The sequence below is a fragment of the Harpia harpyja genome, chromosome 6, assembly GCF_026419915.1.
Source record: "Harpia harpyja isolate bHarHar1 chromosome 6, bHarHar1 primary haplotype, whole genome shotgun sequence".
Taxonomy (NCBI): domain Eukaryota; kingdom Metazoa; phylum Chordata; class Aves; order Accipitriformes; family Accipitridae; genus Harpia; species Harpia harpyja.
The window spans coordinates 23538566-23564379 of NC_068945.1; the positions used below are offsets into that span (position 1 = coordinate 23538566).

Below are 25814 nucleotides of genomic sequence, written 5' to 3' on the forward strand. Positions count from 1 at the left end.
AAAAAGCTAACAGTTTAGAGTGCCTGCAGATAGAGATGGATTAGCAGGGACAAAAGCAATGTGGTACTTTAGAATAAGAAAACTATTTTTTGTGCAGTCCTTTGATCACAGTCACTAGCTTAAGTTCCCAGACTAGAGTGGGTGATGGTCTCTGCTGAAGCTGAGATTCTAATGAAGAGATTTGGGCAGCTGCAAAACAGCAGCCGTCACTCGAGGTCCCTGTCTGGCCCAAAACCCTGCAGCCCCCGAGGCTGTCCCCCCTAATGTGCAAGGGGAGCAAAAGGGTCAGAGCAAGCTGGCTGATGGCTTAAACATTGTCATTTCTAGCATGTCCAGGAGGAGCTGCGTCACCATGCAACCGGAGAGGACGCTGCTCCCAGGGTATAAATGGGGATGGAACATGCACTTGTCAGGTACGGCCTTTCTTTTAAATGAAAAAATGTAACGATAGCACGTAAGCTCTGCTAAGAAATACTGCATATTACATTGTATAAATGCATTAAAGTATTTCAGAAACAGCAGAGATGATCTGCTTGGAGTTTGTTTTTTGCTTGGATTGCACTAATCTTCACACTATTATTTCTACAGACTTGAGCATGTTCAGGTGAAATTAAAAAGTTCTTCCATCTTGCCTTCCTGAAACAGGTGTTTTGAGTTCCTCTATTTTTTAGACTGTGCTATTACTTATGACTTTTTGCCCTAATTAGAAAGTACTTATACTTGGGACTACACTCTCAATACAATGTCCCTTTGCTGAGGGTGCAATGTGCAGTGCTTAATAACTTCAGCCAAAAAGATTTTTAAAAACAACAACTCAAATGAATCTTTTCTACCTCCCCCTCTACTGGTTAATCTTTCCATTACATCAAAAGCACATCTCCTGGGGACAGGTAAAAGAGAGACAGAGTGAGAAATAGTCAGAAAATACAAGCTAACAATTGTAAGGATACTTTAGGTATTAGGCTTGATTACTGTTCTTTATTGTTAACTTGATATTCAGAACATCTGATTTGAAGCATAAGATCTAAAAATTATTTTTAAAAAAGGCGGGGGGGGAAATCATTCAAAAGACAATGTTTTCTAGATTGCAGTAGTTATTTCTGATTTGCTGATTGAACCTTTTGTGTTATTTTCTTTTGGCAGCTAAAGATGCTGTTTTCAGGCTGCCAAGCGTATCAATCTGTAGAGAGGTAGATGAGAAACTTACGGTTTGATTTCCATTCTATAATTCACAGAAAGGGTTTGGTGGGACAGCCTGTGAAAAATGTGCTGAAGATAATCTCTTTGGTCCTTACTGCACATCAGGTAAGATTGAGCTTTCTTTATTGAAGCATGGAAAAGAAGGTGGGTGAAATCTGTATTCAGACACTAAGAAATCACAGTGAAATGGGTAGAGGGTCTGAGTTTTTCCTATCAAGAGCTGCTGTCTGCTTCAGGGAACACAACAGCGAAAGAAAATAGGCAGCTACTCAATTCCTCATTCACAGTGGGGCTGGATTCAACTCAGGACTGTACAGACAACACTCTCAGTGTAGTGCTACAAAAATATCTTAATCTTGTCTTGAATACTTTTTTTATAGCCAACAGTCAAATAAATTAGGGATTGGAATCATCTGCGTGTCCTGGAGGTATGCTTCCCTGTTAGCCCATTATTGCGTTATCCACTTTTCACCCTAAATTATGGATTTGCATTTATTTGATCTAAATACGGGAGGTTGTTATGGTTCTTAAAACATTGGGTGGGAACATATCAAATGCATAATTTATAGTGGCTTACAGCATTTTGGTATGGTTTCTAAATACATCTACAAACTGGACCATCTGTATTAAGGCATGAAATACTCATGGTACTTAAATCAGTACATCTGACTCAAAAAGGTCCATTTTGAATCAGGCCAACAGTCCTTCTAGCCTAGTATCCCCTATGGGAGGCCAATAGTTGATATCCAGGGAAAGAGTAAAAGCAGACAGAGACTGCATTCAAATTCTAGTGTTTAAAGGCTCCTCCTGGATCCATCCTCCATAAATTACCTTCCTTGGCTCTGAGTCCAATTTGCTTTTACTCTCCACAGTATCCTGTGCCAGGGAGCTCCATAATTCAGTCAAAAGTGTGAAAAAGGATGGGTTTGGTTTAGTTTTGGGTTTTGGCTGGTAGAGGATTTCATTGGTTGGCCATACTTGTATTAGGAGAAGCAGGACATTGAGGGAGGGATCAGAGCTATGTGCGCTATTTAAAATGTATATGTATCTCGACTGTATATATTTGTATAATATTTTCCAGTTTTGCCTGTTTCTTAATGATTTCTAGTATTTTGTTTACCTTCCTGACCCCTGCTGAGCATTAAAGCGATACATCAGAAAACTGCCTGAAAAAAAAAATATTAAGAAACATCTCTTTCTTAAGTGGTAATAGTTATTTATCTCTAAGTAAAACTCTTTTTGTTCCTCAGGATGTACAGAAAGTTACTTCTAAAAAGGGTCACAAACGGCCTCACTTTAAATGATCTGTGTTGGCCTTTTTACACTACTCCTATACCACTGCTGACTCAAAAGGCCCTTTTTCCACCAGCTGTCCACTGGATGCCAGTGTTGATACACAGAAATGTAACTGAGCCAACATTTTCATGAAAATAGAGTACTTGAATGAATTTAATATCATAAATGTAATTATTTTCCAAGAAGCTACTGGAGGATTCAACTGCATATTAATTTAAGCAATATTTTACACTTCAGCTTTCAGATATTTGAACTCGTCCAAGTTTTCTAAGCACCTATAAATATTGTGCATTTATGACTAATTGCCTTTCAGCAATGCCTTGGATGCTCCTGGTTTTTGTGTTAGGACTACTAACGTAGGTAGAATACTACTAATTAATTAGTGTAGGTGATTTGCATGAACACAGGACACGTTTGCAAAGGGAAGAGGATACGCTACATCACTGCAGCTTAAACATGAAGTCACCAATACAACTCTGTACATCTTAGAGGCTTTTCTGAGTCTAATTGTACAGGGCCTTTTTAAAAAGCATCACTATCATAATTGAAACAATTATAACTATAAAGCCTTTTAAGTATACATAAGGCTTCAGAAACCACTTATAAAGGGGTCTCATAGTTGCCTGGACTCTGAATAGGGAATCATGTGCGCATACTGTCACAAGGTTTATAACCAGAAATGACAGAATATAGGAATAGGAGAGAAAAAAGCCTGAGACCTACACAGTGCCTAATTATCCTTTTAACTAAATAAATTGGGGGGGGACACACACCTCACAAAACTCATCTCTTTTGGAGGTGTTTGGGAGAGGCAAACAGAATTGAAGCAAAAATGAGCAATTTATTAATAGTTATAAAAAAGGTCCGTGTTACACATAATATTCAATTTTGGCTCAAGACTGTATGTCAAATTTTACAAGTTTTATGGTATTAGCAGCTAGTCAGTTTGGTGTTTATAGTGTGTGTCCTGAAGATTTTCAAGCCCTCGGGCTATTATCAGCCTGCAAAAATCAGTATGTTATTTACTGATGTATGCAGCTGTGAGTATTGACCTTCTCATTAATGGAATCCTATAAATTCAAGAACTCAGGTCAAAGCTTGGTTTTGAAACATTACACTTTGTAATATTTAACCTGTTGTTGGCCAGGACACTATTTGCTATGCATAAACACTAATGATGTCTTTCCAAACACCATTATTATTCAGTAAAGCCAAACCATCTCTCCATATAGTTTGCAACTGTGTTCATGGAGTATGCAACAGTGGAATTACAGGGGATGGAAGATGCATTTGCTTGTCTGGATACAAAGGGCTCAGCTGTGATCAGCGTAAGTAGATTGTTTTCTACATAAGATATATTCAACAGCTCTGATACCATTAGAATTGGTGAGGATGAATGTAAAATTAGACTGAGGCCAGTCACTCTAGAGCAACCAAATGTACACCAGACCTCAAACGCTGTGTGTGGGCTCCCATAGCCATCATCACCACTTCAATCACCAGAAAAATGATGACAGCAATGGGATCCATGGTCCCTAGATCAGGTGTACTTTGAACTAGTATACCGCAGAACGCAACGCCTCCTGGCAGAGCGTGCTGACACAGCTTAACCTGTCGCACTCTGTCCCTCAGCAATAGCTGAATGCGAGGCCTTGCGGTGCCCTGAAAACTCCAGATGCACTGCCTCAGGTGAGGATGGAAGACAACTGCAATGCACGTGCCTGCCCAACTACCATGGGGATGGTACACAATGTGAACGTGAGTAATTTTCATGCCCACCGAGTTCTTTGTATACAACATAACTGGTATTATAGTTCAGATATTGAATGCCCTTTTGAACCACATCTCACCATCTAATTGTTCTTGGGTTCGTATCACAAAACAGTCTTACGTGTACCAACTAGATTCCTTCAGGATGAAACTAAACCCTAAAATGTGCTTCAGAAGCACATGATTCCAATTGCTAACAAGCTTCAGTCCATGCAACCAGACTAAAGCTAGTAAACCCCCTTGAAATACATAGTGTGGATATTGGGTCATTAGTACCTGCAAATCCATTCCCATCACGTTCCTCTACTTGCTAAAGTTCAACCTTATAGTTTGCTTCCATAAAAATAAACAACAGCAACCAAGGGCTTATATTTATTGAATATCCATCATGTGGTGGCTCAGCTTCATCACTAAGCATAAACTCTACAGGCAAGAAAACATCATTTTAGCTTCCCTATTTTTCATGAAAAAAAGCTAAGAGTATCTCAGCTAGAGGTAAAAGTCTACCTTAAAGTTGTCTTTATAGACTCCTTAACTTGCCATTGAATACTCTAATTTTATTACAAGAGTTCAGATTTTCTTTCCTCTACTTACATTATGTCTTACAGCACCAGCTATTTAGGAAATGTCAGCTTGGATCAGGCCACAAGTACAATACTTCTTATCCTGTCTGGGAATATTTACCTTCAGTCCTCTTGGTCCTAACTATGGTGTCACCCTCTCTGAATAGGCTTGAACACCATCCAAGAGCAAGACATCAGAAAGTCATTCCTTAGGGAATGTGATGTTCTTCTAGTAGGCAGCATAGGCAAGTGAGAGACAAAGAAATTGCAGCAACCAGCAGAGAAGGATGCTAGTATCCCTACATCTCTCTGGTTTTGTATTGATGCAGTCTGCGTGGATGTTGCTCCTCTGTCCCAATGCCTTTAGATACCAGGGTCACCTGTGGCTTAAGCCAGTGTCTTTTATATTTGACTGGCTGGGAAGCAGAGGACAAGCAACTCCAGCACAGCTAAGTACCTAAGTGAGGATGGCAGTGGCTGCCCCATGTGCTGCTTGGAGGTGGCATTGCTTGTGGTCAATTTGAGCATGTGAATATGTGTGTACGCATGTGATTTCACACCAGAACAGAAGAGAAGGCTTGAAAGAGTGAAGCTGAGCATTGCCAACTCTCTCAGTCCTAGCTGAGGTGGAAGAAAGGGAGGAGGAAAGGGGAAGAAAATTAGCAACACCACCTTTTAGGTGAGTCCAGGACCTGCCACCTTCCAGGTACAATGTGTGCTTGACCATATCCTAAACTGGACGCAAAGGTGTGAGCAGGTGTTCTCCAAGCACTGCTGGACTATGAACAAGGACAAACAATGCCATTGCCTTGAAAAAAAGGGCTCATGGAAATAACTAGTGAGCTTCCAGTCCAGTCCTGAAACTAAAACAGTGTGGAAGACTTGACTAAACCACTTGCTGGCCAGTTTTCCATATAGCTGAACGGATGACATTATATTGTTTAATTACCGGAAAGAAAACAGTGAAGGCCTGTTGTATTGAGAAATATTTTCCAACTCATCTAACACGCTTAAAGCTTGTACAGACCTCCTATCACCTACCTGACCTTCTCTGGTTAAAATCCACCAGAGAACAGGGAAACAGCTATGATATTTTAATGAGCACATTACATGTTTTAATCTGTTTATAACTCAATTTGCCAAGTTAAGTGATTATTTCTGGTCAAAAGCAAACAGTTGGTTGCTATGTTGGTATAAACACATTCCTCCCTTCTCTCTTCATGCTGCCACAATACCTTGGACTTGGCTGTTATGAGAAGTTTAGTCCACCCGGGCTTTGTTTGGCATGGAGGTGCTCTGGCATACCCTCGTCTTCAATTTCAGAACTGTGGGCAGTAATTCATTTACTTCACTTCTTTTTTCACAAGCTATCAACCCATGCTCCAAAAAGGTCTGCGATCCTAACGCTGACTGCATTTACCTCGGACCGAATCGGCACAAGTGTACCTGTCGAGAAGGTTACAGAGGGGATGGTCAAGTCTGCTTACCCATAGACCCTTGCCAAGCAATATATGGGAATTGCCCTGCACAGTCTACCATTTGCATATACGACGGTCCAGGAAAGGTTAGTGTTGAACAGGTGTCCCAGACATTTCTTATGCCAACTGCCTAGGAAGGTATAACACTTTCTTCGCTGAAAAGAAGCCGTGAGGGTACGGGAACAGGTCTCAGGGAGGCCAAGCTCTACTCCTAGCTTTGGCATAAGCCCCACCGGTGACCAGGAGTGAGTCCCTTTACCTCCCTCTCTATGCATCTACATGGTGCTTTCCCCTCTGAAAATGGGAATGGCAATAGTGTGCTTTTTCCTAGAATATTTTGGCTCAGATTTGCCTCCCCGAAATGAAGCTTCTCCCAGCTAAATTTTCTCTCTCTGACCACAGGGGGTTTGTAAGACCAGTAGGCTTCTTACACAGATACCGCAGATAAATACCTACAGTGAATGTATTTAGGAAAGAATTAATTTGGGTCTCTGAGGACTACCAATAAACGTCACCATATAGAGGCTGCATATTATTCACACTGTCAGGAACTGGCTCAGGTTTCCATGTGTAAAACTCCTGCCACCAAGAACGCGAGACTTCAGAAGACCATGCCTGTTTTGCCTGGATACCCTGAAGAGCCAAAAAGGGAGTCAGTCATCCAGGGTCATCCTGCAGTTCATGTTCATATAAGTGCTGCTACGCCTCGCTTGTTAATAATATGCGTTGGCACTCGTTTTGGGAGGCAGAGGGCTGTGGAAACAGAGGTAAAAAATTTGACCTACCGACACTGATTTTAAATGTTCTCTGGTTACAGAAGTGAATCTAAAGGGTTTTATCTAAAGGAAATTTATCTGAGAGTCAGTAGTTTTCTGGAGCAGATAAAACATAGAAGGGAGTTGTATAAATATGGATAAGTTTTATACTTGCACCTGAACTCACCAGGTGATTAACTAAGGCTTTGGAAGCTTACTGTCTTTAGACCCTAGTTCCAGAAAATATGCTAAAATCCACAATTTGTGCATGTCTAATTTTTCTTTCCCCTCTCCCATCCTTCTGATTTAGTCCCACTGTGAATGCAAGGAGCATTACACAAACTTTGTACCTGGGAAAGGATGCAGCATGACGGACATCTGTGAAACAAACAACACGTGCCATAAAAAAGCTAAATGCTCAATGGTTGCACCAGGACAGATTACGTGAGTCTTTTCGCTTACTGAAGCTTTCGCCCATTTTCTCCCTCCTCCCCCTAGTAAACAGACCACTAAAACAAATCCAGTGGATAAACACCTCCTGAAGTTATCATTAATGGCTTCTTTACCGAGGACAAATTACAAGATTTAATGGGGTTAGGGTCAACCAATTAGCATAGTGTTTGATTTCATCAGTCCAATTGCTAATACCTACTAAGTTTTATTTTTATAGCACCCAGAGGTCATTTCTACACTAGTAAATAAAAAGGACCAAGACCTCTTCTGTTCCTCAGGGCAAGCAGCATGGTCTGGCTCACAGCTAAAGTCTCTTCTTCTTCCAAAACAGAGTAACTGCTTCTTGGCAGAGGTCCCTGGCACATGCTAACCCTTCAACTGTGCCTGGGCACTGCCTGGGAAAATGCTACTTGGTGTGGGCCAGAAACATGCCAGGCAGCATGCTAAAAATTAATCAGCATTAATTGTCATGGGACAGTGCTGGAGCCCTGGCTCTTTTTACTATACTAGTACGAGGGAATCTGACCCCCATGCTTTGAAAGCAACACCAACCTCGGCAGATTGCTCAAAGCCTTGAGACAAGCACGTGGGAAACTACAAAACCTCTGGCAGAGTTTGTTTTCCTGTACAGAAATCTGCTACACAGATGTTAGGAGGAAGGTCAGTTTTAACACTAAATTTAACTAAGCTACCTTAAACCAAACAATTTGGATCACATGTTTCTAGAGCCCAGTGACCGCTAGTACCAGGTTTAAAGAGGTGTCCCTGAAATGTCAGTTTTCAGGAGCTGAGAGTTTAAATATGAAAGACAAGACAGGCCATTAGTTCTAAGTTGGGGACAAGTTATTTATCATACAGATCTATACAGACAGAAAGCATTCACTCAGGAGAGTATTCTTATTGCCAGTTCTTGCTTCATCACGCAGTTTTCTCTTACGGTGTAATATCAACATCACCTTTGTGTAACCTATTGTGCATTTCAAACAAGTTTATCTAGAATATCCCCTAGTTCATTTCTAGAGCATACTATACTACTCAAACTGCACTTAGTATATACTTATACTATACTTAGTATAGTATACTACTATACTGCACAACATGAGTTGAAAATTAAAATAAAATTCCACATCACATAAATCAGGACCTTTCCTACTTCATTACTGTTTCACTGTTGCAACTCAATTTTCAACAGCTGAGGAAGTTCTGAGAATTTCAGAATGGGAAAATTAAAAATTTATGACTGGGCAGGGGGGGAAACGAGCAATCCAAATGCTTTGCACATCATTCAGTGACCTTTAATGGCAAAAACAAATACAGAAGAAAGGAGTGGGATTCAAATCAAACTAAATCTATTTGGCAAAAAATTGAAACTATACTGATTAGTTTCCAGGTAAGGAAAATCCATTTATGAAAAAATACTTTGCAGAGAAAAACATTGATTGGTAAACGCGGGCACAGTAAATTGTTTCTGAAAAGTGACAGACACTGTATCTTGGCTGCATCCCAGATTTTAAATGTATTTGGGAGGGCTTGATTTGGTGGGGTTTTTTTTACTTCTTCTAAAACACAAGGCTCTAACAGGGGCCACAAACCTGCATTGCTTCCTTCCTTTTGTTTTTGGTTTTGTTTTTATTAAAGGCACAGTTGTGCTGTTAGTTTCTCCCATATAGAGTCACTTCTACTTTCTCCAGAATCAAATTATTTGTACAGGAATAAATCTTTTGTACAGACAAAGATGTAGAAAAGACAAACGTTTAGCTTGTGAACATAACGACCTCCTGGAAAATCAAGATTGTCTTTGTTTTCTGTTCCCATATAGATCTTTCCTGAGTGATTGCTGACACTTTCTATGGTGTTGCTTCAGCACAGTAATTATGTTCAGCCTTGCCCAGAAGCTATGAAGCTCCAACTGGTGCAGAATTACACTGACTATTAGACCATAACCTCTCTGGTTTCTGAGCAGAACTAGCTTTCCCTCAGCTAAACTCAATTATTTTCTTTTTTAATCTCACTCTTATTTTTACTCTATGTCTTCAATGTAGGCATTAGTAGCTTCGTAAACCAAAACTCTATTATATAAGTTTCAGGCAAAATGGAGAAAGAAAGCTGATCTCCCCTTTTCTACAGAGATACAGTGCTTTTCCCCCTCCTGGGTAAGCAGAAGTAGTAAGAGGTTCCATCGTTTTCAGTCCTGCCTATACTGTCCATGCAGCATATCATGAAAACATCAAACAACTAAATTTAAATAGTCCAGCAGAGTTTGTTGTAAAGCTGTTGCTCTTTAAAGGCACCCAGCCTGTACAGTACGCAGTGCATTCAAAGCAAAACCTATAAAGCCATATGTAGTATGGGTTGCAAACCAGATCCTGCAGACAAAGCGAAGAAAACTAATCTAGTCAGTCACCCAGCTGGTCCTTCCCGAGCCCGGCCACACAGAGTAAATTACTCCATCAGAAAGGGTGAGGGGACAAACAGGTTGAAGGGTACAATCCCGTGCAATAGGTGCTAATCTATAATTGCTAAATGCTTTCCTTTGACAGTCAGATTCAAACTGTGTTACTGGATACCCACTCAGCTATAAGCAATATCGGCCTCAGAAAAGAAGTTTCAAACTACGTAGGTATTTCTGCAGTTCACTGTGCCCCTGGAAACGATAGCCAAAAAAATTCCTATGTTAACCACCAGCTGAGGTGGTTTATTTTGAAACCTTGATCTGATTTGTGCAATATTTCAAGGGTAGTTTCTTTTTTCTACTAAACTATTCCTCAGCTCCTTTGAAGCCTCAGGTTTTTTCTTCTCTGCTCAGAAGTGAAGGGAGCTATATAGATCAATACAGCAATATTTACCTCATCAGAAGAAAGGGGTCAGCTCCCAAGGAGGAGCTGCTCCTCTCCCCCAGCCCTAAACCCTTCATCTGGGCTCCACAGTCATACCCTCTGCCCAAGAGATCCCCTTAAAAAGAAGAGGGCTTACCATCAGAATCACATCCTAAAAATTTAAGATGTTTTTAGACTGCTATTTTTACCCAGGACCGGAAGGAGTCAAAGCTTGAGCCTCTTGGCCAAAATCCCAGCACCCCTCTGAGTCTATATGTAGCCCCTCAGACTGCAGGGACTGTGGGGATTTTCAAATATTGCTATCACCAGAGAAACAGCTATGGCAGAGACCGTACGTGGGAAACAGGAGATGATTTGGCATCAGGTTGATACTACTGCGGGGTGTGAGTGGCAGATGTGTGTTTGTAACAACCAGCACATGCAAACCGTTAGGTCATTAGTTATATAAAGAACATCTTTTGCTTGCGTAATGTTCCTTCTCTAATGATGCCTTTAGAAAAAATATCCAGAGAGATGAATCATTATGGATAGGGCTTTATACAAATACTGAACATGCTGCAGACTTAATTAGGAAAGGCACTATTAAAAGCCAATGTTTGGCAACACATACAATATAGTTGCTTAGCCTCCTAAACATAGTTAGGGTTTCTTTCTGTGCGTGCTACATGTTGACAAGCACCTGCTTTAATTTTAGCACTGAAAATGAGTAAATCACTGCACTGACACCACCAGCCAGTCTCCCAAGCGCAGCCAAGCAGGGGCTGATTTTCTGAAGACTGCAACAGAAAGACCTGAGATTGGCAAAACCAGCAGGCATCAATGGCCCCTCACGTTGAGGCAGCCTTGAAGAGTCCAGATGTTTTAGAAAGTACTAACCACCTCTCCCAGTGAACAGTCAGGCTGACACAAGGTCAAGGCACACCCAAGTCCTAGTTGCTCTTTGAAACGCACAACCATTTGTACCCATCAGCACCTAAGAGCAAGCATGTGTCAATCACACTGACAACCAACAATTTCTTCCCTACCTGTCTTGTGATGCTGAAGTCTTTCATGGCAATAAGATTCCATTTTCATGAGGCTTGTTCCCCCCCCTCATAGGGCAGAAAATGTCAGACTGACACTTGTGGTGATTCTTCCATGAATATCCTTTAGATTTTGCATTGGCTGCAATGCGCTAATTCAAACGCAGCCCATCCCAAGGCAGTGAGGACATTGGGCCCATCTCAAGGCATTGCCTGCCCCTTCCACAGGGACCACGACCTGAGTCCGTTTTGGACATACGTAGGACTGGGTCAACCGTACATCACTGACACCTCTTACAGGCTGGAGTCCCCAGGGGACAGCCAGGGTGTTGCAGATGAAATGCTATTTCCAGTACAGAGACAGCAACAGCATAAAGCATACATCTGAAAAAGCATGAGATTTTGTGCTTCAGCAGCTTCAGAAAAAAAACAGTGTTAAGTACAAGCACCGCTGCCCAAAATGGTTGCGTTACTTAAAGGGTAGGGTAACAAACAACGACTTTGCTTTGTTGAAAGGACTGACACCCCTGCCTGCCTTTTCCTACCAATCCCATACAACTATCACAACGATTGATGAGCTGCTATCATCCCCTTCATACGTAACTACCATTAATCCTGCCAAGTCCCACGCAGTGAGTGGGGGCTTCACACAACCGCCTCCCCGCTGCGAGGGTAGCACCCCACACATTGATGCCGTAGCCTCTCCTTGCCCACAGGCAGGCAGGTTCAGTGGCTTTCTGGGCTCCAGCAACCACAATATTTGGGGACCAGAGGCTGCACCGCAGCCAGGGGTGTTGCATAGCCCCCATTCAAAGAGGTCCTGCAAGACAGAAGCTGCTGCCTCCTGGCCTGGCTGACAGAAGGACATCACGTCAGGGAAGCAGCCACCAGGCTGCCCTACACACCAACATACTTCACAGCATACAGAAGCAAAGTTTAAACTAAAATGCATCGGTGCTTCCTGAAAATGCCTTCAGAGAAGCAATAGGTAATGCCTAGCGCAGGTTTAGCAAGAGGCTCGATGACACCACGGGGCATCAGCACACAGCTAAAACGATGATCCCTTCACAGGTGTACGTGCCAGGGGGGCTCCGTGGGGAACGGGTTTGTGTGCTACGGAAACATCGTGGAGCGCCTCCGAGACCTGAACGCAGAAGTGGGAGGACGGTGGCAAGGCAAGCTGACATCTGCCTTATCGCTCGTGGGTAAGTGACCACACGCAAGCAGAGTCAGGTCCTGCTAGGTGGGTTGATCCTGCACCGTCTTCCCCCAACACTCCCTGCTGCGGGAATGTGCCACTAACAGCATGCCACAGCACACGCTACCCACCGCAGACTGCCTCTAACCACCTAAAGCTGCCTTTGCTCAGCATGCCGTACAATCCGCAAGAATTTCCAAGCAGAAGTGCTAAATGCGTTCCTACAACCCCTCACACATCATTTGGTATCACCAGTGGGGTTTGCCCCATAGTGGGATAAGTGGGATCATCCCACTTCTCCCTCCCTGCCCCCATTGATTTGGATAATTGAGATTTGATCTAGAATGATGCAAAGAAGTCCACCAAAAACATCAGGATTCCCAGCTGGGTCTCTTTTCCCCAGTCCCCAGCCATCAGCAGCGGCATTGCTTTCACCAGGAAAGAGAAGAGAGGCAAGGGGAAGAGACTAATCCCATCCACGGCTTCCATCACCCTCAGGACCCCCCGCCAGGGCACCTCGGCCATAGTTGGGGTTCTCCATGTTTCTAAACTGTCTGCAGAGGTGAGCTGGAGCCCCTGTAGGGCTCACAGCTTCCAGCCTTGCGTAGTTATTGCAGTCACCTTGTGAAGAGAATAGTATAACCATTTTCATCATCCTCTGTTACATGGCCACAAATTTGAGCTATAAACAAACACTACTAGAATCAAGCTGGATCTTTCAGTTAAATTTGTAAATATGAAAAATTTCCTCCAGTTTAATATAATTTGTTCAGTCATTTTCACTGACCGCAGCAATTAAAATAAAGATCCTGAATTCCTGACCAGAATGGAATAAGAATTCCTTATAGCTGGCCAAGGACAAAACCTGGCAGTGACCTTCATATTCAGCACTGAAGACTGAAATCCCCAGCAGAGTCTGAAAAGTACCCAATGTGCTGAGCTCCACCGTTTGTTAATAACAATCCAGATTTTATGTTCTTTGGTTAAGTTTTAGATATATATGTGCCATTTGATTTACTGGTTAGAAGCTACAAAGACACATTAACCACACAGGCTATCTTACAATATATTCACTCCACATTAAAGTCTTCAAAAGCTAAGAACATACATCAGAATACTCCACATCGTTTTGTAAGACAGCATATTAATTTTGAGATATATTCTCTGGTACAACATACGTATAATAACTGTAAAGATTTTTTCAGTTATGATTTTAAACTTCTGGAAAAGGACCTGAATATAAGAAATATTTAATGCCTTCAGCTGCAGAATCATTGGTCTCATCCTGCTGTCTCAGAAACAGAAATACCATCTGGGTAGCAAATGAACTTTAAATTTCAGTGCATCAGCTTTTATTACTAGCTATGTATTTGCTGATACTTGCACTACCAGCAGGTTATCAGCAGCATATCCCTCACCCCATGAAGACTGAATTGATGTAAAGCAGAGGGCTATCTTCCTGTAAAGACACATCTCCAAAGAAACAGTACTTTCACGTCCATCACCCTGGTCTGTGTGCCATGGAATCTGGGGTGCCAGAAGCATTCTGAATGTTTTCCCTCATCCTGTGTCAAATATGCAGCAGCACCTGGATTTCACATCTCATCTCTGCCTCTCATCTTTCAACAACTTGGGGTTTAGAATCCTAAATTAACATTTAATAATCACAGAGACCGTTCTTTCTTATTCTGCCTTTGCATACCTGGCACAGATCACACAGTCCCTTCCTCCAATGAGCTTTTCAATACACATTTAAACTCTTTTTTTTTCCCCCCTCTCTCCTAAGAAAATGTCTATGAATGGCCACTGAGTACTCTGGGACCATTTACCATGCTTGTACCAACAAACAAGGGGCTCAAAGGTACAAATGTAAGTAAACAACAGAGAGGGTTTTAAATTGGGGGGATTTAGCTCCTTCAGAAATCTCTGTGTTAAAAGTGTTTTGATGCAACAGATTCAGAAGAACTTTTTGCTCTAGTACACTTCTGGATACATTTCAATCTAGGGGCCAGAGATTGTCTTCTTCCTACTTGAAAGAAAACCAAAACAATTTGGTGAGTCAGGGTAGAATGCAACCATGCTTCAAGTAAGTTTTGGATTATCTTACATGGCTATACTTGAGGTTTTTTCACTTGGTTGAGCCAGGGTCTGAATTAAGATCTGAATTTTCAGCAGGGAAGCCTACAGGTTGCCTTTTATGTAAGGGTGATAGAAAAAAAATGTTTTTAGTTTTTAAAAAAAAAAAAGTGACCTGATATGCAAGTGGTCAGCAGCCAGTACCTTCCCCTGAAGTCAGGGCAACTCTGGAGGCACTTACTGCTCATGCAGGGATGTTGAGGGTATTATCTGACCTGAACTGAAACCAAGAGACACATCCATTTGGTTCAGACCCTATCACCTCACTTCAGAAAAAAATGTGTCATTTCAGAATGTAACAGCTGGAGGGAAAAAAAAGCATTCAGCATGAGATTATTTTTAGATGAAGCCTGTATTGAAATAAATCTCTGTTCTTCTGCTCTTCTAGATAAAGGATCTTCTGAATAATAAACAGAAAGCACAGTACTTTGTGAAACTCCATGTAATTGCTGGTCAGTTGAATACCAGTAGCTTGAATAATACTAGTGTAATATATACTTTGACCGGCAAATCAGGAGAGATATCAAAGGGAGAAATGGTAAGTAGCCCTCCAGCCTACTTCAGCAAGAATACTAACTCTCTGTTTACTCAACAAGCAGTATGAAAGGTCTTTCTGCAGCGAGACGCCAGGTTGCAGACAGCTGCTGGATTATGAAAAACCACAGCTGTGGCCACGCGTTACAAGGAGTTCAAGTGAAACTTGAAACCTCACCAGCATCAAAGTTCCCACTAAAATCAGTGAAAACAAAAATTACTTTTAGAGATGCATCACTGCTGCGTGACATAGCAGTCTGACACAGACCGCTCTAAAAATGTTTGCTAAAATTAAGTCATCTTAAATCTGCAGGCATGACCAAAAGATCTGGGGGGGGCATTAAGAGAGCCTAGCTGAAGTAAGAGGGAGCATGGGGAGGGTAAAGCCCAGAGCTTATACTGGAAACCTGTGTGTACTGCTCACACAGAGCAAACACCCACTGCACTGCAGATCCCACCTCCCCCTGAGCATCAGCATCCTTTGAATGATGCAGCAAATAATACAATTCTTCAGCATAAATATAATGCACATGGCAATTTATCATGAAAAATATGGAGTTCATCACTAGCCCAGCTTATTTGATGTCAGTAAACATCAGGGCAGTCTGATCCCACAGTTTAAAAAATTTGTTCTCTACAGCTGATACACTAGATTTTATAATCTAGAATTATTGTTCGTTGTCCATTAAATGTCTCTTAATGACTTGGGCCTACATGAAGGCTGAAATTCAAGTACTTCTCATGTTTTGCAGTACATCAGTGGCATCTGAGAAAAGAGATTTATTTTATTTCTTTAATGAGTACGCACTCCATTTGTAACAGGAAAATATCATTGCTGTCTGAAGCCTGTTAGTTTCCTGCAGGCTTCAGTACAGTGCAGAATCAGCAACATTTTTTTATTTTAAATATACATGTAATATAAGGAAATGGGTTGTAGTCCCTTACGATTACGGGAGTTGACCCTTTCAATACAATCACATTTTAAATCGTTTCCTGGCAGACTTTTACTACTAGCAGTCATCAGAGCTCTTCTGGGTAAACTGCTCTCCCCATAGGGCCTGTCCCTGCTTCTCTTCTGAACTTTGCTGTCCTGGAACAAAATAACATGGTCTTGATCCAAAGTCAAAGGAATTTTTCCATTTCCTTGATAAGCATTGGAAACAACCTTTAGCCTCCCCAGATTTAAATGGCCCAGGTGTTGGCCATGGAAAGGGGTGTTAGACTTTTTCAATAGGCATACTCACGCTGTTGTCATTCCATAATAAAGAGCTGACTATCCGTTGCCTGGCTTCTTTCAGGATAATCAATTAAGAATTAGAATCCAAGGAGGATGGAGTAAAGGAAAACTTTTGCAGGGAAATATTATTGCTTCCAATGGGATTTTGCACATTATTGACAAAGCCATGGACAACGTGGAGCCAACATTTGAAAGCAGCAAAGAGGTGAGCCGTAAGCTACATATATGCAGTGTCAGACTTTCTTTTAAAATAGTTTTGCATTAATTGAATGCAAAGGAGGATGACTGACAGCAGTTAGACAAACTCTACTGAGCCATTGTGCATCAACTCAGAGAAGCAACATTCAAAGTGAAAGGTAATGACACAGTTTCCAAAGCAAACAGACATTTGCTCTTCTGCCAAGCTGCTCCGTGGAGGATTTGGTTGTACTCACTCCATTTGAGTGGTTCTTTGGGAAACTGGCAGTCATGATCAATGCATCTCACTGAATTCCAGAAAAACATACTAAAATGGAGGGACATCTGAACAGATATCAGGCAAGACTTGTATTCAAAGCAGCAATCCCTGCCCCCAAAAGATTAATATTATAAAACTGATAATTTTGCATGCTTTGTGGGTTTTGGTGCCCTGCTTAGGGTAACTCCTTGAGACTTCACTTCTTTGTATGGTGTTTTTGCAAATATTTTATTTCTCTGCCCTTTCTCATTGGGAATGGAGTGATAATAACGCTTTCCTCATACATACACTGTATGTTCTGTGACTACATACTATTTCAGGACAATGACAAACTAACTATAAGCCAGTATAGCACCAGTACTACCATCTCAGCCATTTCCAGACACCACCAGCCACCCAAACAATAAGGAAACCCAAATGTATTCAATCTGTAATAACCAAGACTCATACAGTAATTCAAAAAGCGTCTTATAAGAAATGGCATTTATCCCATGCTCCCAGCTAAAATAAGTCTTACTTTCATCTTATTTCAGGAAACCATAATGTCAGTACTTCAAGATAATGGAAGATACAGCCAATTTACATCTCTGATAGAGGTAAGAATCCAGAAAAGCAATTCCGTAAAGCTATTTTCAGATGTTCTTCAATATTAATATGTAATTTCACTTTTATTTTTAAACCAAAACAGAAAACTGGCCTGGGAATGGATTTACAGCAGAACCACAGGTCTTACACAGTCTTTGTTCCAAGTAATGAGGCTTTGAGTAATATGAAAGCTGAGGCTCTGGATTACCTAATTTCTGCAGAGGTACAGTCTTTCTATAACACAAATCTTTCTCAGATAGTAGATATATATGTAGATATATAGCAGATGCATACATACATTGTCCAGTGTTCATCTAAGGTAAGCTCCTATGATAAGGGTTAAGCCATCTCTAACAATTAAAGATCAAGATGACACCTAGAGAGGAACAGGATTTGGGGTCTCGCATCATATAAAGCGATGACAACCCCCCACACCAGTCCACCACTCCCCTGCTCTTGCCCGGACAGCACAGCCCAGCCAGCCACGTGGCAAAGCCCCAAACCCTCTCCTGGGAGATGTCACCCTTGGTGGGAACAGCCAAGGGGAACAGATGCCAGAGTAGAGTGGCTGGGAGACACTGCTGGTGGGGTCCCACGAGGTGGATATGGGTACCCTGTCCCCTGGCCGCCTCCTGCCTCTCCCAACACACACGCAAGCTGTGAAAGGCCCGTGTCGAAATAAAAGGTGATGTAGGGGTGAGGGCACGGAGTGACAGGGTGCGTGTCACAAGCCGAGCACCACCATTGACCCAGAGGTTTCTGGTGCACCAGCCACTGATGCTGTTCTCATCCCCATGTCCTCTCAACAGGCCAGGTTGGGTTTGTGCGACTCATTTTGGGCTAAAACAGCCTCTTTTCTGCTTTGGCAGGGTTCGTGGAAGTTGCTGGAGCTGGTCCGACACCACATTGTCTCCAATACTAAGGTGAGCACGGCTGCTTTACTGACCCAGAGTGTAAGAGCATTTTCAAACCCTTTGCCACTCTGAAGGCAGAGGTTTTCCAAGAACAACCTCCGCTCGGTGCTGCACAGCAAGGCTGCAAAGGACAGCTATGCCTCTGCCTTTACAAAGGGTAGCCACATAAAGGTCACTAACAGAGAACACAAGCCTTTCATCTCAGTGTCGCTAATCAAAATAAAACCCTGCTAGAAGGCATGGGATAGTCCTTGAATCACAGCAAATTAAAACTTTGTTGTGCCACACTAGTGTGTTACACGCAAGTAACTATTTCCACTTTAAAATATACCTTTTGGTGATGGGGGCTTAGCCCAAGTCGGGGGGGGGGAATAATAATATATATATATAGTCATCCTGAACCTGAGACCTGCTACCCTAGCCTGCTGCGGAGCAAGAACTACTGTCAGGGGGTACTGTCAGCTTGGCAGGGCTGCAGGAACAAGTAGGAGGAAAAGTACTTGTTGCTATTGAAACCAAGCTCTCTCTGAGCCTATTCTGCTAAGATTAGTCTTCTGTTTATCAGAGAGAGGTGGTTTTGTCATCTTCTAAGTAAACCCCCTGTTTTCCCCTCCTTTTTCTACTGGAAACAAAGAACACAACCCCAGCAACACCACCAGCAACTAAGGCTAGAGGAGGCTGATGTCCATCCCCAGCCCAGCCCCTGTTGGAGGGAGGGAGGGAGGGAGGGAAGGAAATGCTCATATCCTTAGGGAAAGGCCCTGCTCGCCGTGTCCGAGGGGGAGGTCACTCCCAGCGCAGGGAGGGATCACAGGGAGCAGAGCCACGAGATCCACGTGTCCCTTCACGGGGTATCGGCACTGCCATTTCCACAATGGCCTAAGGATGGGAACAGGGCTATTTTTAGGGAGAGGTGATAACTTCACTTAGACTGGTGGCTGTAATTAGGAGAAAAATTAATATCCTTTTGGGCAACAAGTTCTTCACATGCAGCAACCAGCAAGCTCCCTCAAAATTCAATCACTTTAACTTTGTTACGCAAGCAGGTTAGTCAATGTGAGGCTGGCCACGTAGCTAATAGGGTGAATTTGCTCACCCTAAAGAGAAGGGTGGTCTTTCTTGTGAAATCCATCTGGATTTGAAAAGCATAATGATATTACATTTCTTTCAATCAATTTATATTCATTTCAGCTAGAGATTGCCAGCCTTGCCTCAATAGAGCACATCAGAAGCATGGCGAAGCAGTTCATTTACTTTAACAGGACCAGCACTGTAAGTCAAAAGCAGCTTTCACGTGTGAACAGCTCACTCTGATCTAGGCAACTGTTTGCATGCAGGGGGAATAAAAAAAGGAGGAGGGGGGACATTAGAAGAGGAATTTTGTGCTATAATGAGGCAGAAATTTTCAACTTGCCATTCCAACCTACTGTTAGAAATTAGTATTATAAAGGATGCAGAGCAAATGACTGGTATGTACGGACAGCCTGCAGGTTCTTTTTTCTTACGAGTAGCCCCAGTCCAGGAATGATCCTCATTTATGCTCTGCCTAGTTTAAAAAAAATTCATTTAAAATACTTCAAATCATTCATTTACATATTTTGGTTATTTTGAACACTTCCCAGTGCACAGATATTCTTTCATTCCTGTTAATGCTATAGCCTCTGATCCTGATGAACTTTATGAACACTTTTTTTAAAGGTGTTAATTTGTCAGTACTTTTGCTAAGCCAAACTTATCTGATATGTTGAACTCTTTTCTGTTCTTTGCATATTTTAGCCAAATATGAACATTCTAGAGGAGAGATGCATCTTTGAAAATTCTTGTAAAGGCAGAGCAGTTGCATAAGTAAATGCAGAAAGAATACTTTTTTTTCCCCCTCCTGTGAATTTGGATAGATCACAGATTCTCTCTCACTTTCCCCCCCCCTTTGTCAGAGAGAGGACCAAAGCATGTTTATGTCCACTGAAATCAGTGCCTGGAGTCATCAGTAGTCTTCCCATTTTGGCCAGCCTTTTAGTCACCAGTTCCACAGGCTAACAGTGCAGATTAAGAGGAAAACTTTAGGTACCGTGTTGTAGACCAATATCCAAGAAAATGCACAACATATGCATGCTTCTTGCATAAAACAAGCATAATAAAAAATAGATAGCAATTAAAAAGAAGTATGACTAGAAAGTCTTGAAATTAAATTATCAGCAATTGAGAAGCTATGAAAATTTTATTATAAATAATCATTTATTGTTTCATAGGGACAAGTCTTGGTGAGTGGAGAAGAAATGGAAGAAACAGATATTGTTGCAAAAAATGGTCGCATTTATACTCTTGCAGGAGTCCTTGTCCCACCCACAATTGTTCCAATTCTCCCACATCGGTGTGACGAGACAAAAAGTCAAGTTGCAGTGGTAAGAGAATCACGACAAACCAATAGCTCTTAACTGCTCTATGTAATGCACTCCAGCTCCCTCTTTACTGCTTTCTCTGATATCGTCCATAAAAAGGGGGGTATTTTTGGAAATTAATATATCAATGACATACAGCCACCTGGCCAGCAGTATTGCACAGATACAAGTAATTTGCAAACAGGGAACTCAGATGAGCACATCCTATACCACTTTAAACACATCTAGTTCTTGCACTAGCCCTTTTAAATGTTTTCTCCAGTTAAACATTTTCCTCCAGTTCCTGAATCCCACCTATGCATACAAGTACATGGTAAGCAGTGTCAAGTTCCCAGGGAAACTACTTCAGACCAGTATTTTCATTTCTACTAAATACGAAGGGAAAGGAACCAGTGAGTGAAAATATTAACATAATAATTAATTTTATATTAATATATTAGAAATATGTTATTTTCAGAAGCCACAATTTCCCCTAGCCCTGCTTTCTTCCAGTTTTCTTCCAATTAGGAACTACAAAATTGTTTCATATTTCAAAGGGTGGATTTCGACATACCTTGTTCAGTTTGGTAACACAGTACAGGTTTTTACGCTCTGTAACATTCAGATACTACTTCTGGTAAGAAGACTGAATATCAGACCGAGCTTTAGTTTGCAATAAGTGTGGCTCCAATGAGCTGTTACTGGACCACGTTCAAGCACATATCTGGACCAGTAACAGTTCCGGTAGAGTAACACAAAACATTTACTATCTTAATTTATAACAGTCCAGAACTACAGCCTTGAAAGAGGCTCCCAGCAGAGCTGGACAGCATCAAAATTTAATGAAGAAAACACAAGAGCTGGCACTGAAGAACTATTGCTTCTGGCAGTAACTATAGAGTGCCGTATGTGCAATACAATCATAAACCAGGCAGAGCACCGAGCCGCAATCTCCAATACAAGAAGCGATCAACACTTTACAAATTCAAATTACACTCCAGTGATTTGAATTCCCTACCAGGAACCTACCTACAAACTATGTCTGACTTCAATCAATCCTAAAGCAACATGATGAAAAATTATTTAAAGACAAAACAAATAGCATCCATCACAAAAATTATTCCCCAAACTGAAGTCAGGAACTTTTGTCAGCTTCGAAAGCTTCATGCATAGTTTGAAATATAGTTTAATATCCAAGGCTTTAAGCAGAGCACTGCTACCAAGGAGAATACCAGAGGGAGCAGTGGCTTTGCTGTTCTTACCTGCCATCATGCATCTTCACCACTCTTGGAAAACAAGAGCGATGCCACCTTGTAAATACTACTTGTGGTACCAGTGAAAAGTGACAAACCTTGTAGGAACTGGCAGTTGTACACACCTACAAGTACTGTAAATCCCTAAAGATTAAACCATTATGCTAACACGTACATAGCCATGTAACTGCACCTGAATGCTGGTAATAGCTGCAGGACTCAATATCTTGCTCCACCTCCTCCCAGAGGTCATCACTCCAACAGCAGACTTGGTGAAAGGGAATATACGTCTATGCTTCAGACACTTTGGTGAAAAGATACTGTCTTAATCTGCTGCTGAAAATGGGCAGATGGGACCTTGCGTGGGAGTGCAGACACATTTCCCTGTCCCCCCACTGCAGTGTGGCAGAGGAGAGAGACAGGACTCCTGTCCTCAGGAAAAGGAGGGAGCAGGTACACATCAACGGCTGAGACCATCCCCGGTGGGGAAAGGGAGCAAATAGGTGACACTGAGCAACAGGGAGAGCAATGCCAACAGCGGGAAACACATTCCACAGCAACCAGCCAGATTTTTAAGTTCTAAAGGAGCAAAGAGTCACTTGCAGGGTTTTTCAGAAACACAAAGAAAGCTAAGAGCCTAAGTCAACTTCAGCCACGACTACACAGCTTATCAGAGCTTTTATAATGCCCAAATGTATTTGTCAAAACATGTCTGACCCACAGACCTTTAAAACATAGTAGTGGCATTTGTACCTCACCAATGTGATGCCCAAATGTTTTTGAAAGTCTGGTCCTTCATTCCTTTAAGTGCTGTACAATATGAGGGACTACTAAATCCAAACCAGTACCCGATTCTTTCCCCACAGCTCCAGTGGGAAAAATGCCATAATTCAGGTTCATGGTCACCTGTCCGCTGATCATGAAACACAGTGAAGTAAAACATCAGATACCAGCTCTAGGAGTTATTCGAACTTGGTTGAAACACAAGACATTAGCAGTCACAAGCAACACAGCTTTAACAGATGGAACACCTCTCCTATGAGGACAGGCTGAGAGAGCTGGGGTTGTTCAGCCTGGAAAAGAGAAGGCTCCAGGGAGACCTTATGGCGGCCTTCCAGTACCTAAAGGAGGCTTAAAAGAAAGTTGGGGACAGACTTTTTAGTAGGGCCTGTTGCCCTTTTAGGTTTTAAACTAAAAGAGGGTAGATTTAGACTAGATATTTTACAATGAGGGGGGTGAAACACCGGAACAGGTTGCCCAGAGAGGTGGTAGATGCCCCATCCCTGGAAACATTCCAGGTCAGGTTGGACGGGGCTTTGAGCAACCTGATCCAGCTGAAGATGTCCCTGCCCATGACAGGGGGGTTGGACTAGATGACCTTTAAAGGTCCCTTCCAACCCAAATTATTCTATGATTCTGTGACAGACTCCATATCCAGACACTGAAAGGCTCAACCTCTCTGAAGTTATTGCATGTTGAGCCTGTCAGAGGACTCACCTTTAAAACTGCCACTGGAGTTTATATCTCCTCAGTGCTGTAATTGCCAGTCTCTGTCACCACCACATGGTGATAAAGTAGCTTGTAGGGAAAGGCAACCAAAAGGTGAAGACATAAAAATAGCTATATACTGCTGGATCATAGTGGAGTACAGGACCTACGACATGGAAGCAAAGAATTTTCTCTTCTCCGCCTATGCACAAGACAAATTTCTCTTCATGCTGTCTATATACGAGATTCAACTAATTTGTGTTCTTCCTAGGAAGAAATAAAAAATTCTTATAGAAGATAAGCGTGCAGACTGCACAAGACGCTTGGACGTTAGTTAATATATTATACTGGGCGGAGCAAAGGATGCTAGTGCATTCGTGCCCATGCTTATCTTTTGTTTAGGAAGCTTCCAGTTCTTTAAAAGAAAGGAGTGGGGGAAGGACAAATGAAGATAAAAAGAGGAAGGTGGAAATGAACAGCCACTCAGCAAAAATCAGAGCCAGCAGATATAGCTCTAATGCAGCTGTTTGGTTCCAGATCGATGCTGTAACAGTCATAGAACAGACGTACTTAAAATTTACAGGGCATTTCATCCATAAGCATGCATTTCAGTAGTTGGTATAATGCCTTTTCAAATTACTATCCTTATTGTTTCCATCTAGGGTGTCTGTACGAGTTGTTTATCACATGCATTGGCTCCCTGTCCGCCAGATTCAAAGCCCATCGTAAGTGACATTTCCTGACAGATTCTGCAGTTGTACAAAATGCATAGAGGGAAGGGGTCACCATATGGTCCCCATATGTTTATTACTGCTCTCCCAATATAGCAAGCAAAAGAACCAGATATGAATACAGGAGACTGCGTAAAAATACAAATATAGGCAGTACTTTAGTCTCTTTTTGGAAATGACTGAGGCATCAGGTAACGTCAGCATTATTTTGTTTGCTGTTGTAAGATCCCTCATAGACTTCACAGAAGCTCTGACTCTTTTCCCAGGTAAAGTAACATCTATTTCAGATAGGCTTTGGCAGAATACAGAGGTGAGGAATAAGAACTACTATGATTATGCTTTGAGAGTTAGTAAACGAAAAATAGAAGAGGGATACATGTAAAATAGACCTCACCCCTGTTAAAAATTTCCTTTTGATTAAGCATCATCCCAGAAGCAACTGTCTGCAGAAGCAGCTTCAGAAAGGATTGGGAATCTTCCACCTGCTTGGCATCTAAGAGATGTAAATCTGGCTGCATGTTTCTCCACGTACAAAACTCATGTCTAGCCACCACAGGAATTTTATTCCCCATGTTATAAAAATTCGCTGGTAGTTAGTCCTGTATGCCATATTCAGTAATAACCTATATGCCATTATTCAGTAACAATAAAAAGAAAGTTCATGTTATGAAAAAGTACATAATTTAATAATTTTTTTAAATACAACACTATAGCAAGGTGCTTTCTGTTCTCCGGTTAAATTATATTGCAATATTAAGACTGTATCACAGAAGCGTATGTTGTGTAGAAATACTAATGTTTCCCTTTTGTGCATGTTCCAGCCTTTCTCAAAACGGAGATGCATTATTGAAGGCCCAACCTTTCAAAAAACTGGCTGTGCTAGATCCTGCAATATAACAGTAAAGGTAAAGAATTACAGTTCCTTAAGGTGAAATGTACATAAAGGTTTTCCAAAGTGTTGTCTTTTACACTGTGAACTTTCCTTTTGAAGCTAAGAGACATTTGGAGATGTCCATGTAGTTTCCATACCCTTCTACAGGGGGTTGAGAAGAGCTACTGTAAACCTTGGCACAAAATACCGGGTACATTTTTGCCAGTATCTTTCTACTACCCGAAATAACTCCTCTCCATGATGCACGCTCACACCAGCACCTCCAGTGAGGTTTTTTAGCTGCCATACATTATTGACAACCCTCTCATACTCTGTAACTCCGGAGTTTCCGCATAAGACTCCAAGCCCAAATGTTGTTGCTGCCCCATAGAGCTTCACCCACAAAGAATGGGACAGCTTGGTCCCCCCTGGTCCCAGCCCCTCCTGTCCCAGGACTTCGCACAATATTGGGTAACAATAAATGGGAAACACTCCCAAGAACCATGCTCCACTTGCTCTGCTCGGCAAGTCTAGTCCTCACAGAAGTCATTAGTTCCTGAGAAGTACTTACACCTTTCTGGCTCCTGGGGCTCCTAAATAAGCTTCTGCATTTCACAACCACCATTAAGTAACTTAAAGAGAAGTCTACAAATCCATA

At 41.9% G+C, this 25814-nt stretch overlaps 1 protein-coding gene across 1 annotated transcript in view; it reads left to right on the top strand.

Moving 5' to 3' along the window:
* Positions 1-25814, top strand: part of STAB2 (stabilin 2) — an 88794-nt gene that overhangs the window by 10066 nt on the left and 52914 nt on the right. Inside the window, exons 4-20 of the mRNA XM_052789692.1 lie at positions 328-413; positions 1236-1305; positions 3729-3824; positions 4129-4254; positions 6197-6393; positions 7373-7506; positions 12446-12579; positions 14359-14441; positions 15097-15246; positions 16541-16684; positions 17470-17532; positions 17625-17744; positions 18391-18444; positions 19627-19707; positions 20685-20837; positions 24217-24279; positions 25107-25190. Coding sequence (XP_052645652.1) covers positions 328-413; positions 1236-1305; positions 3729-3824; positions 4129-4254; positions 6197-6393; positions 7373-7506; positions 12446-12579; positions 14359-14441; positions 15097-15246; positions 16541-16684; positions 17470-17532; positions 17625-17744; positions 18391-18444; positions 19627-19707; positions 20685-20837; positions 24217-24279; positions 25107-25190 — 1838 coding nt within the window. The remainder of the gene's footprint in view (positions 1-327; positions 414-1235; positions 1306-3728; positions 3825-4128; positions 4255-6196; positions 6394-7372; positions 7507-12445; positions 12580-14358; positions 14442-15096; positions 15247-16540; positions 16685-17469; positions 17533-17624; positions 17745-18390; positions 18445-19626; positions 19708-20684; positions 20838-24216; positions 24280-25106; positions 25191-25814) is intronic.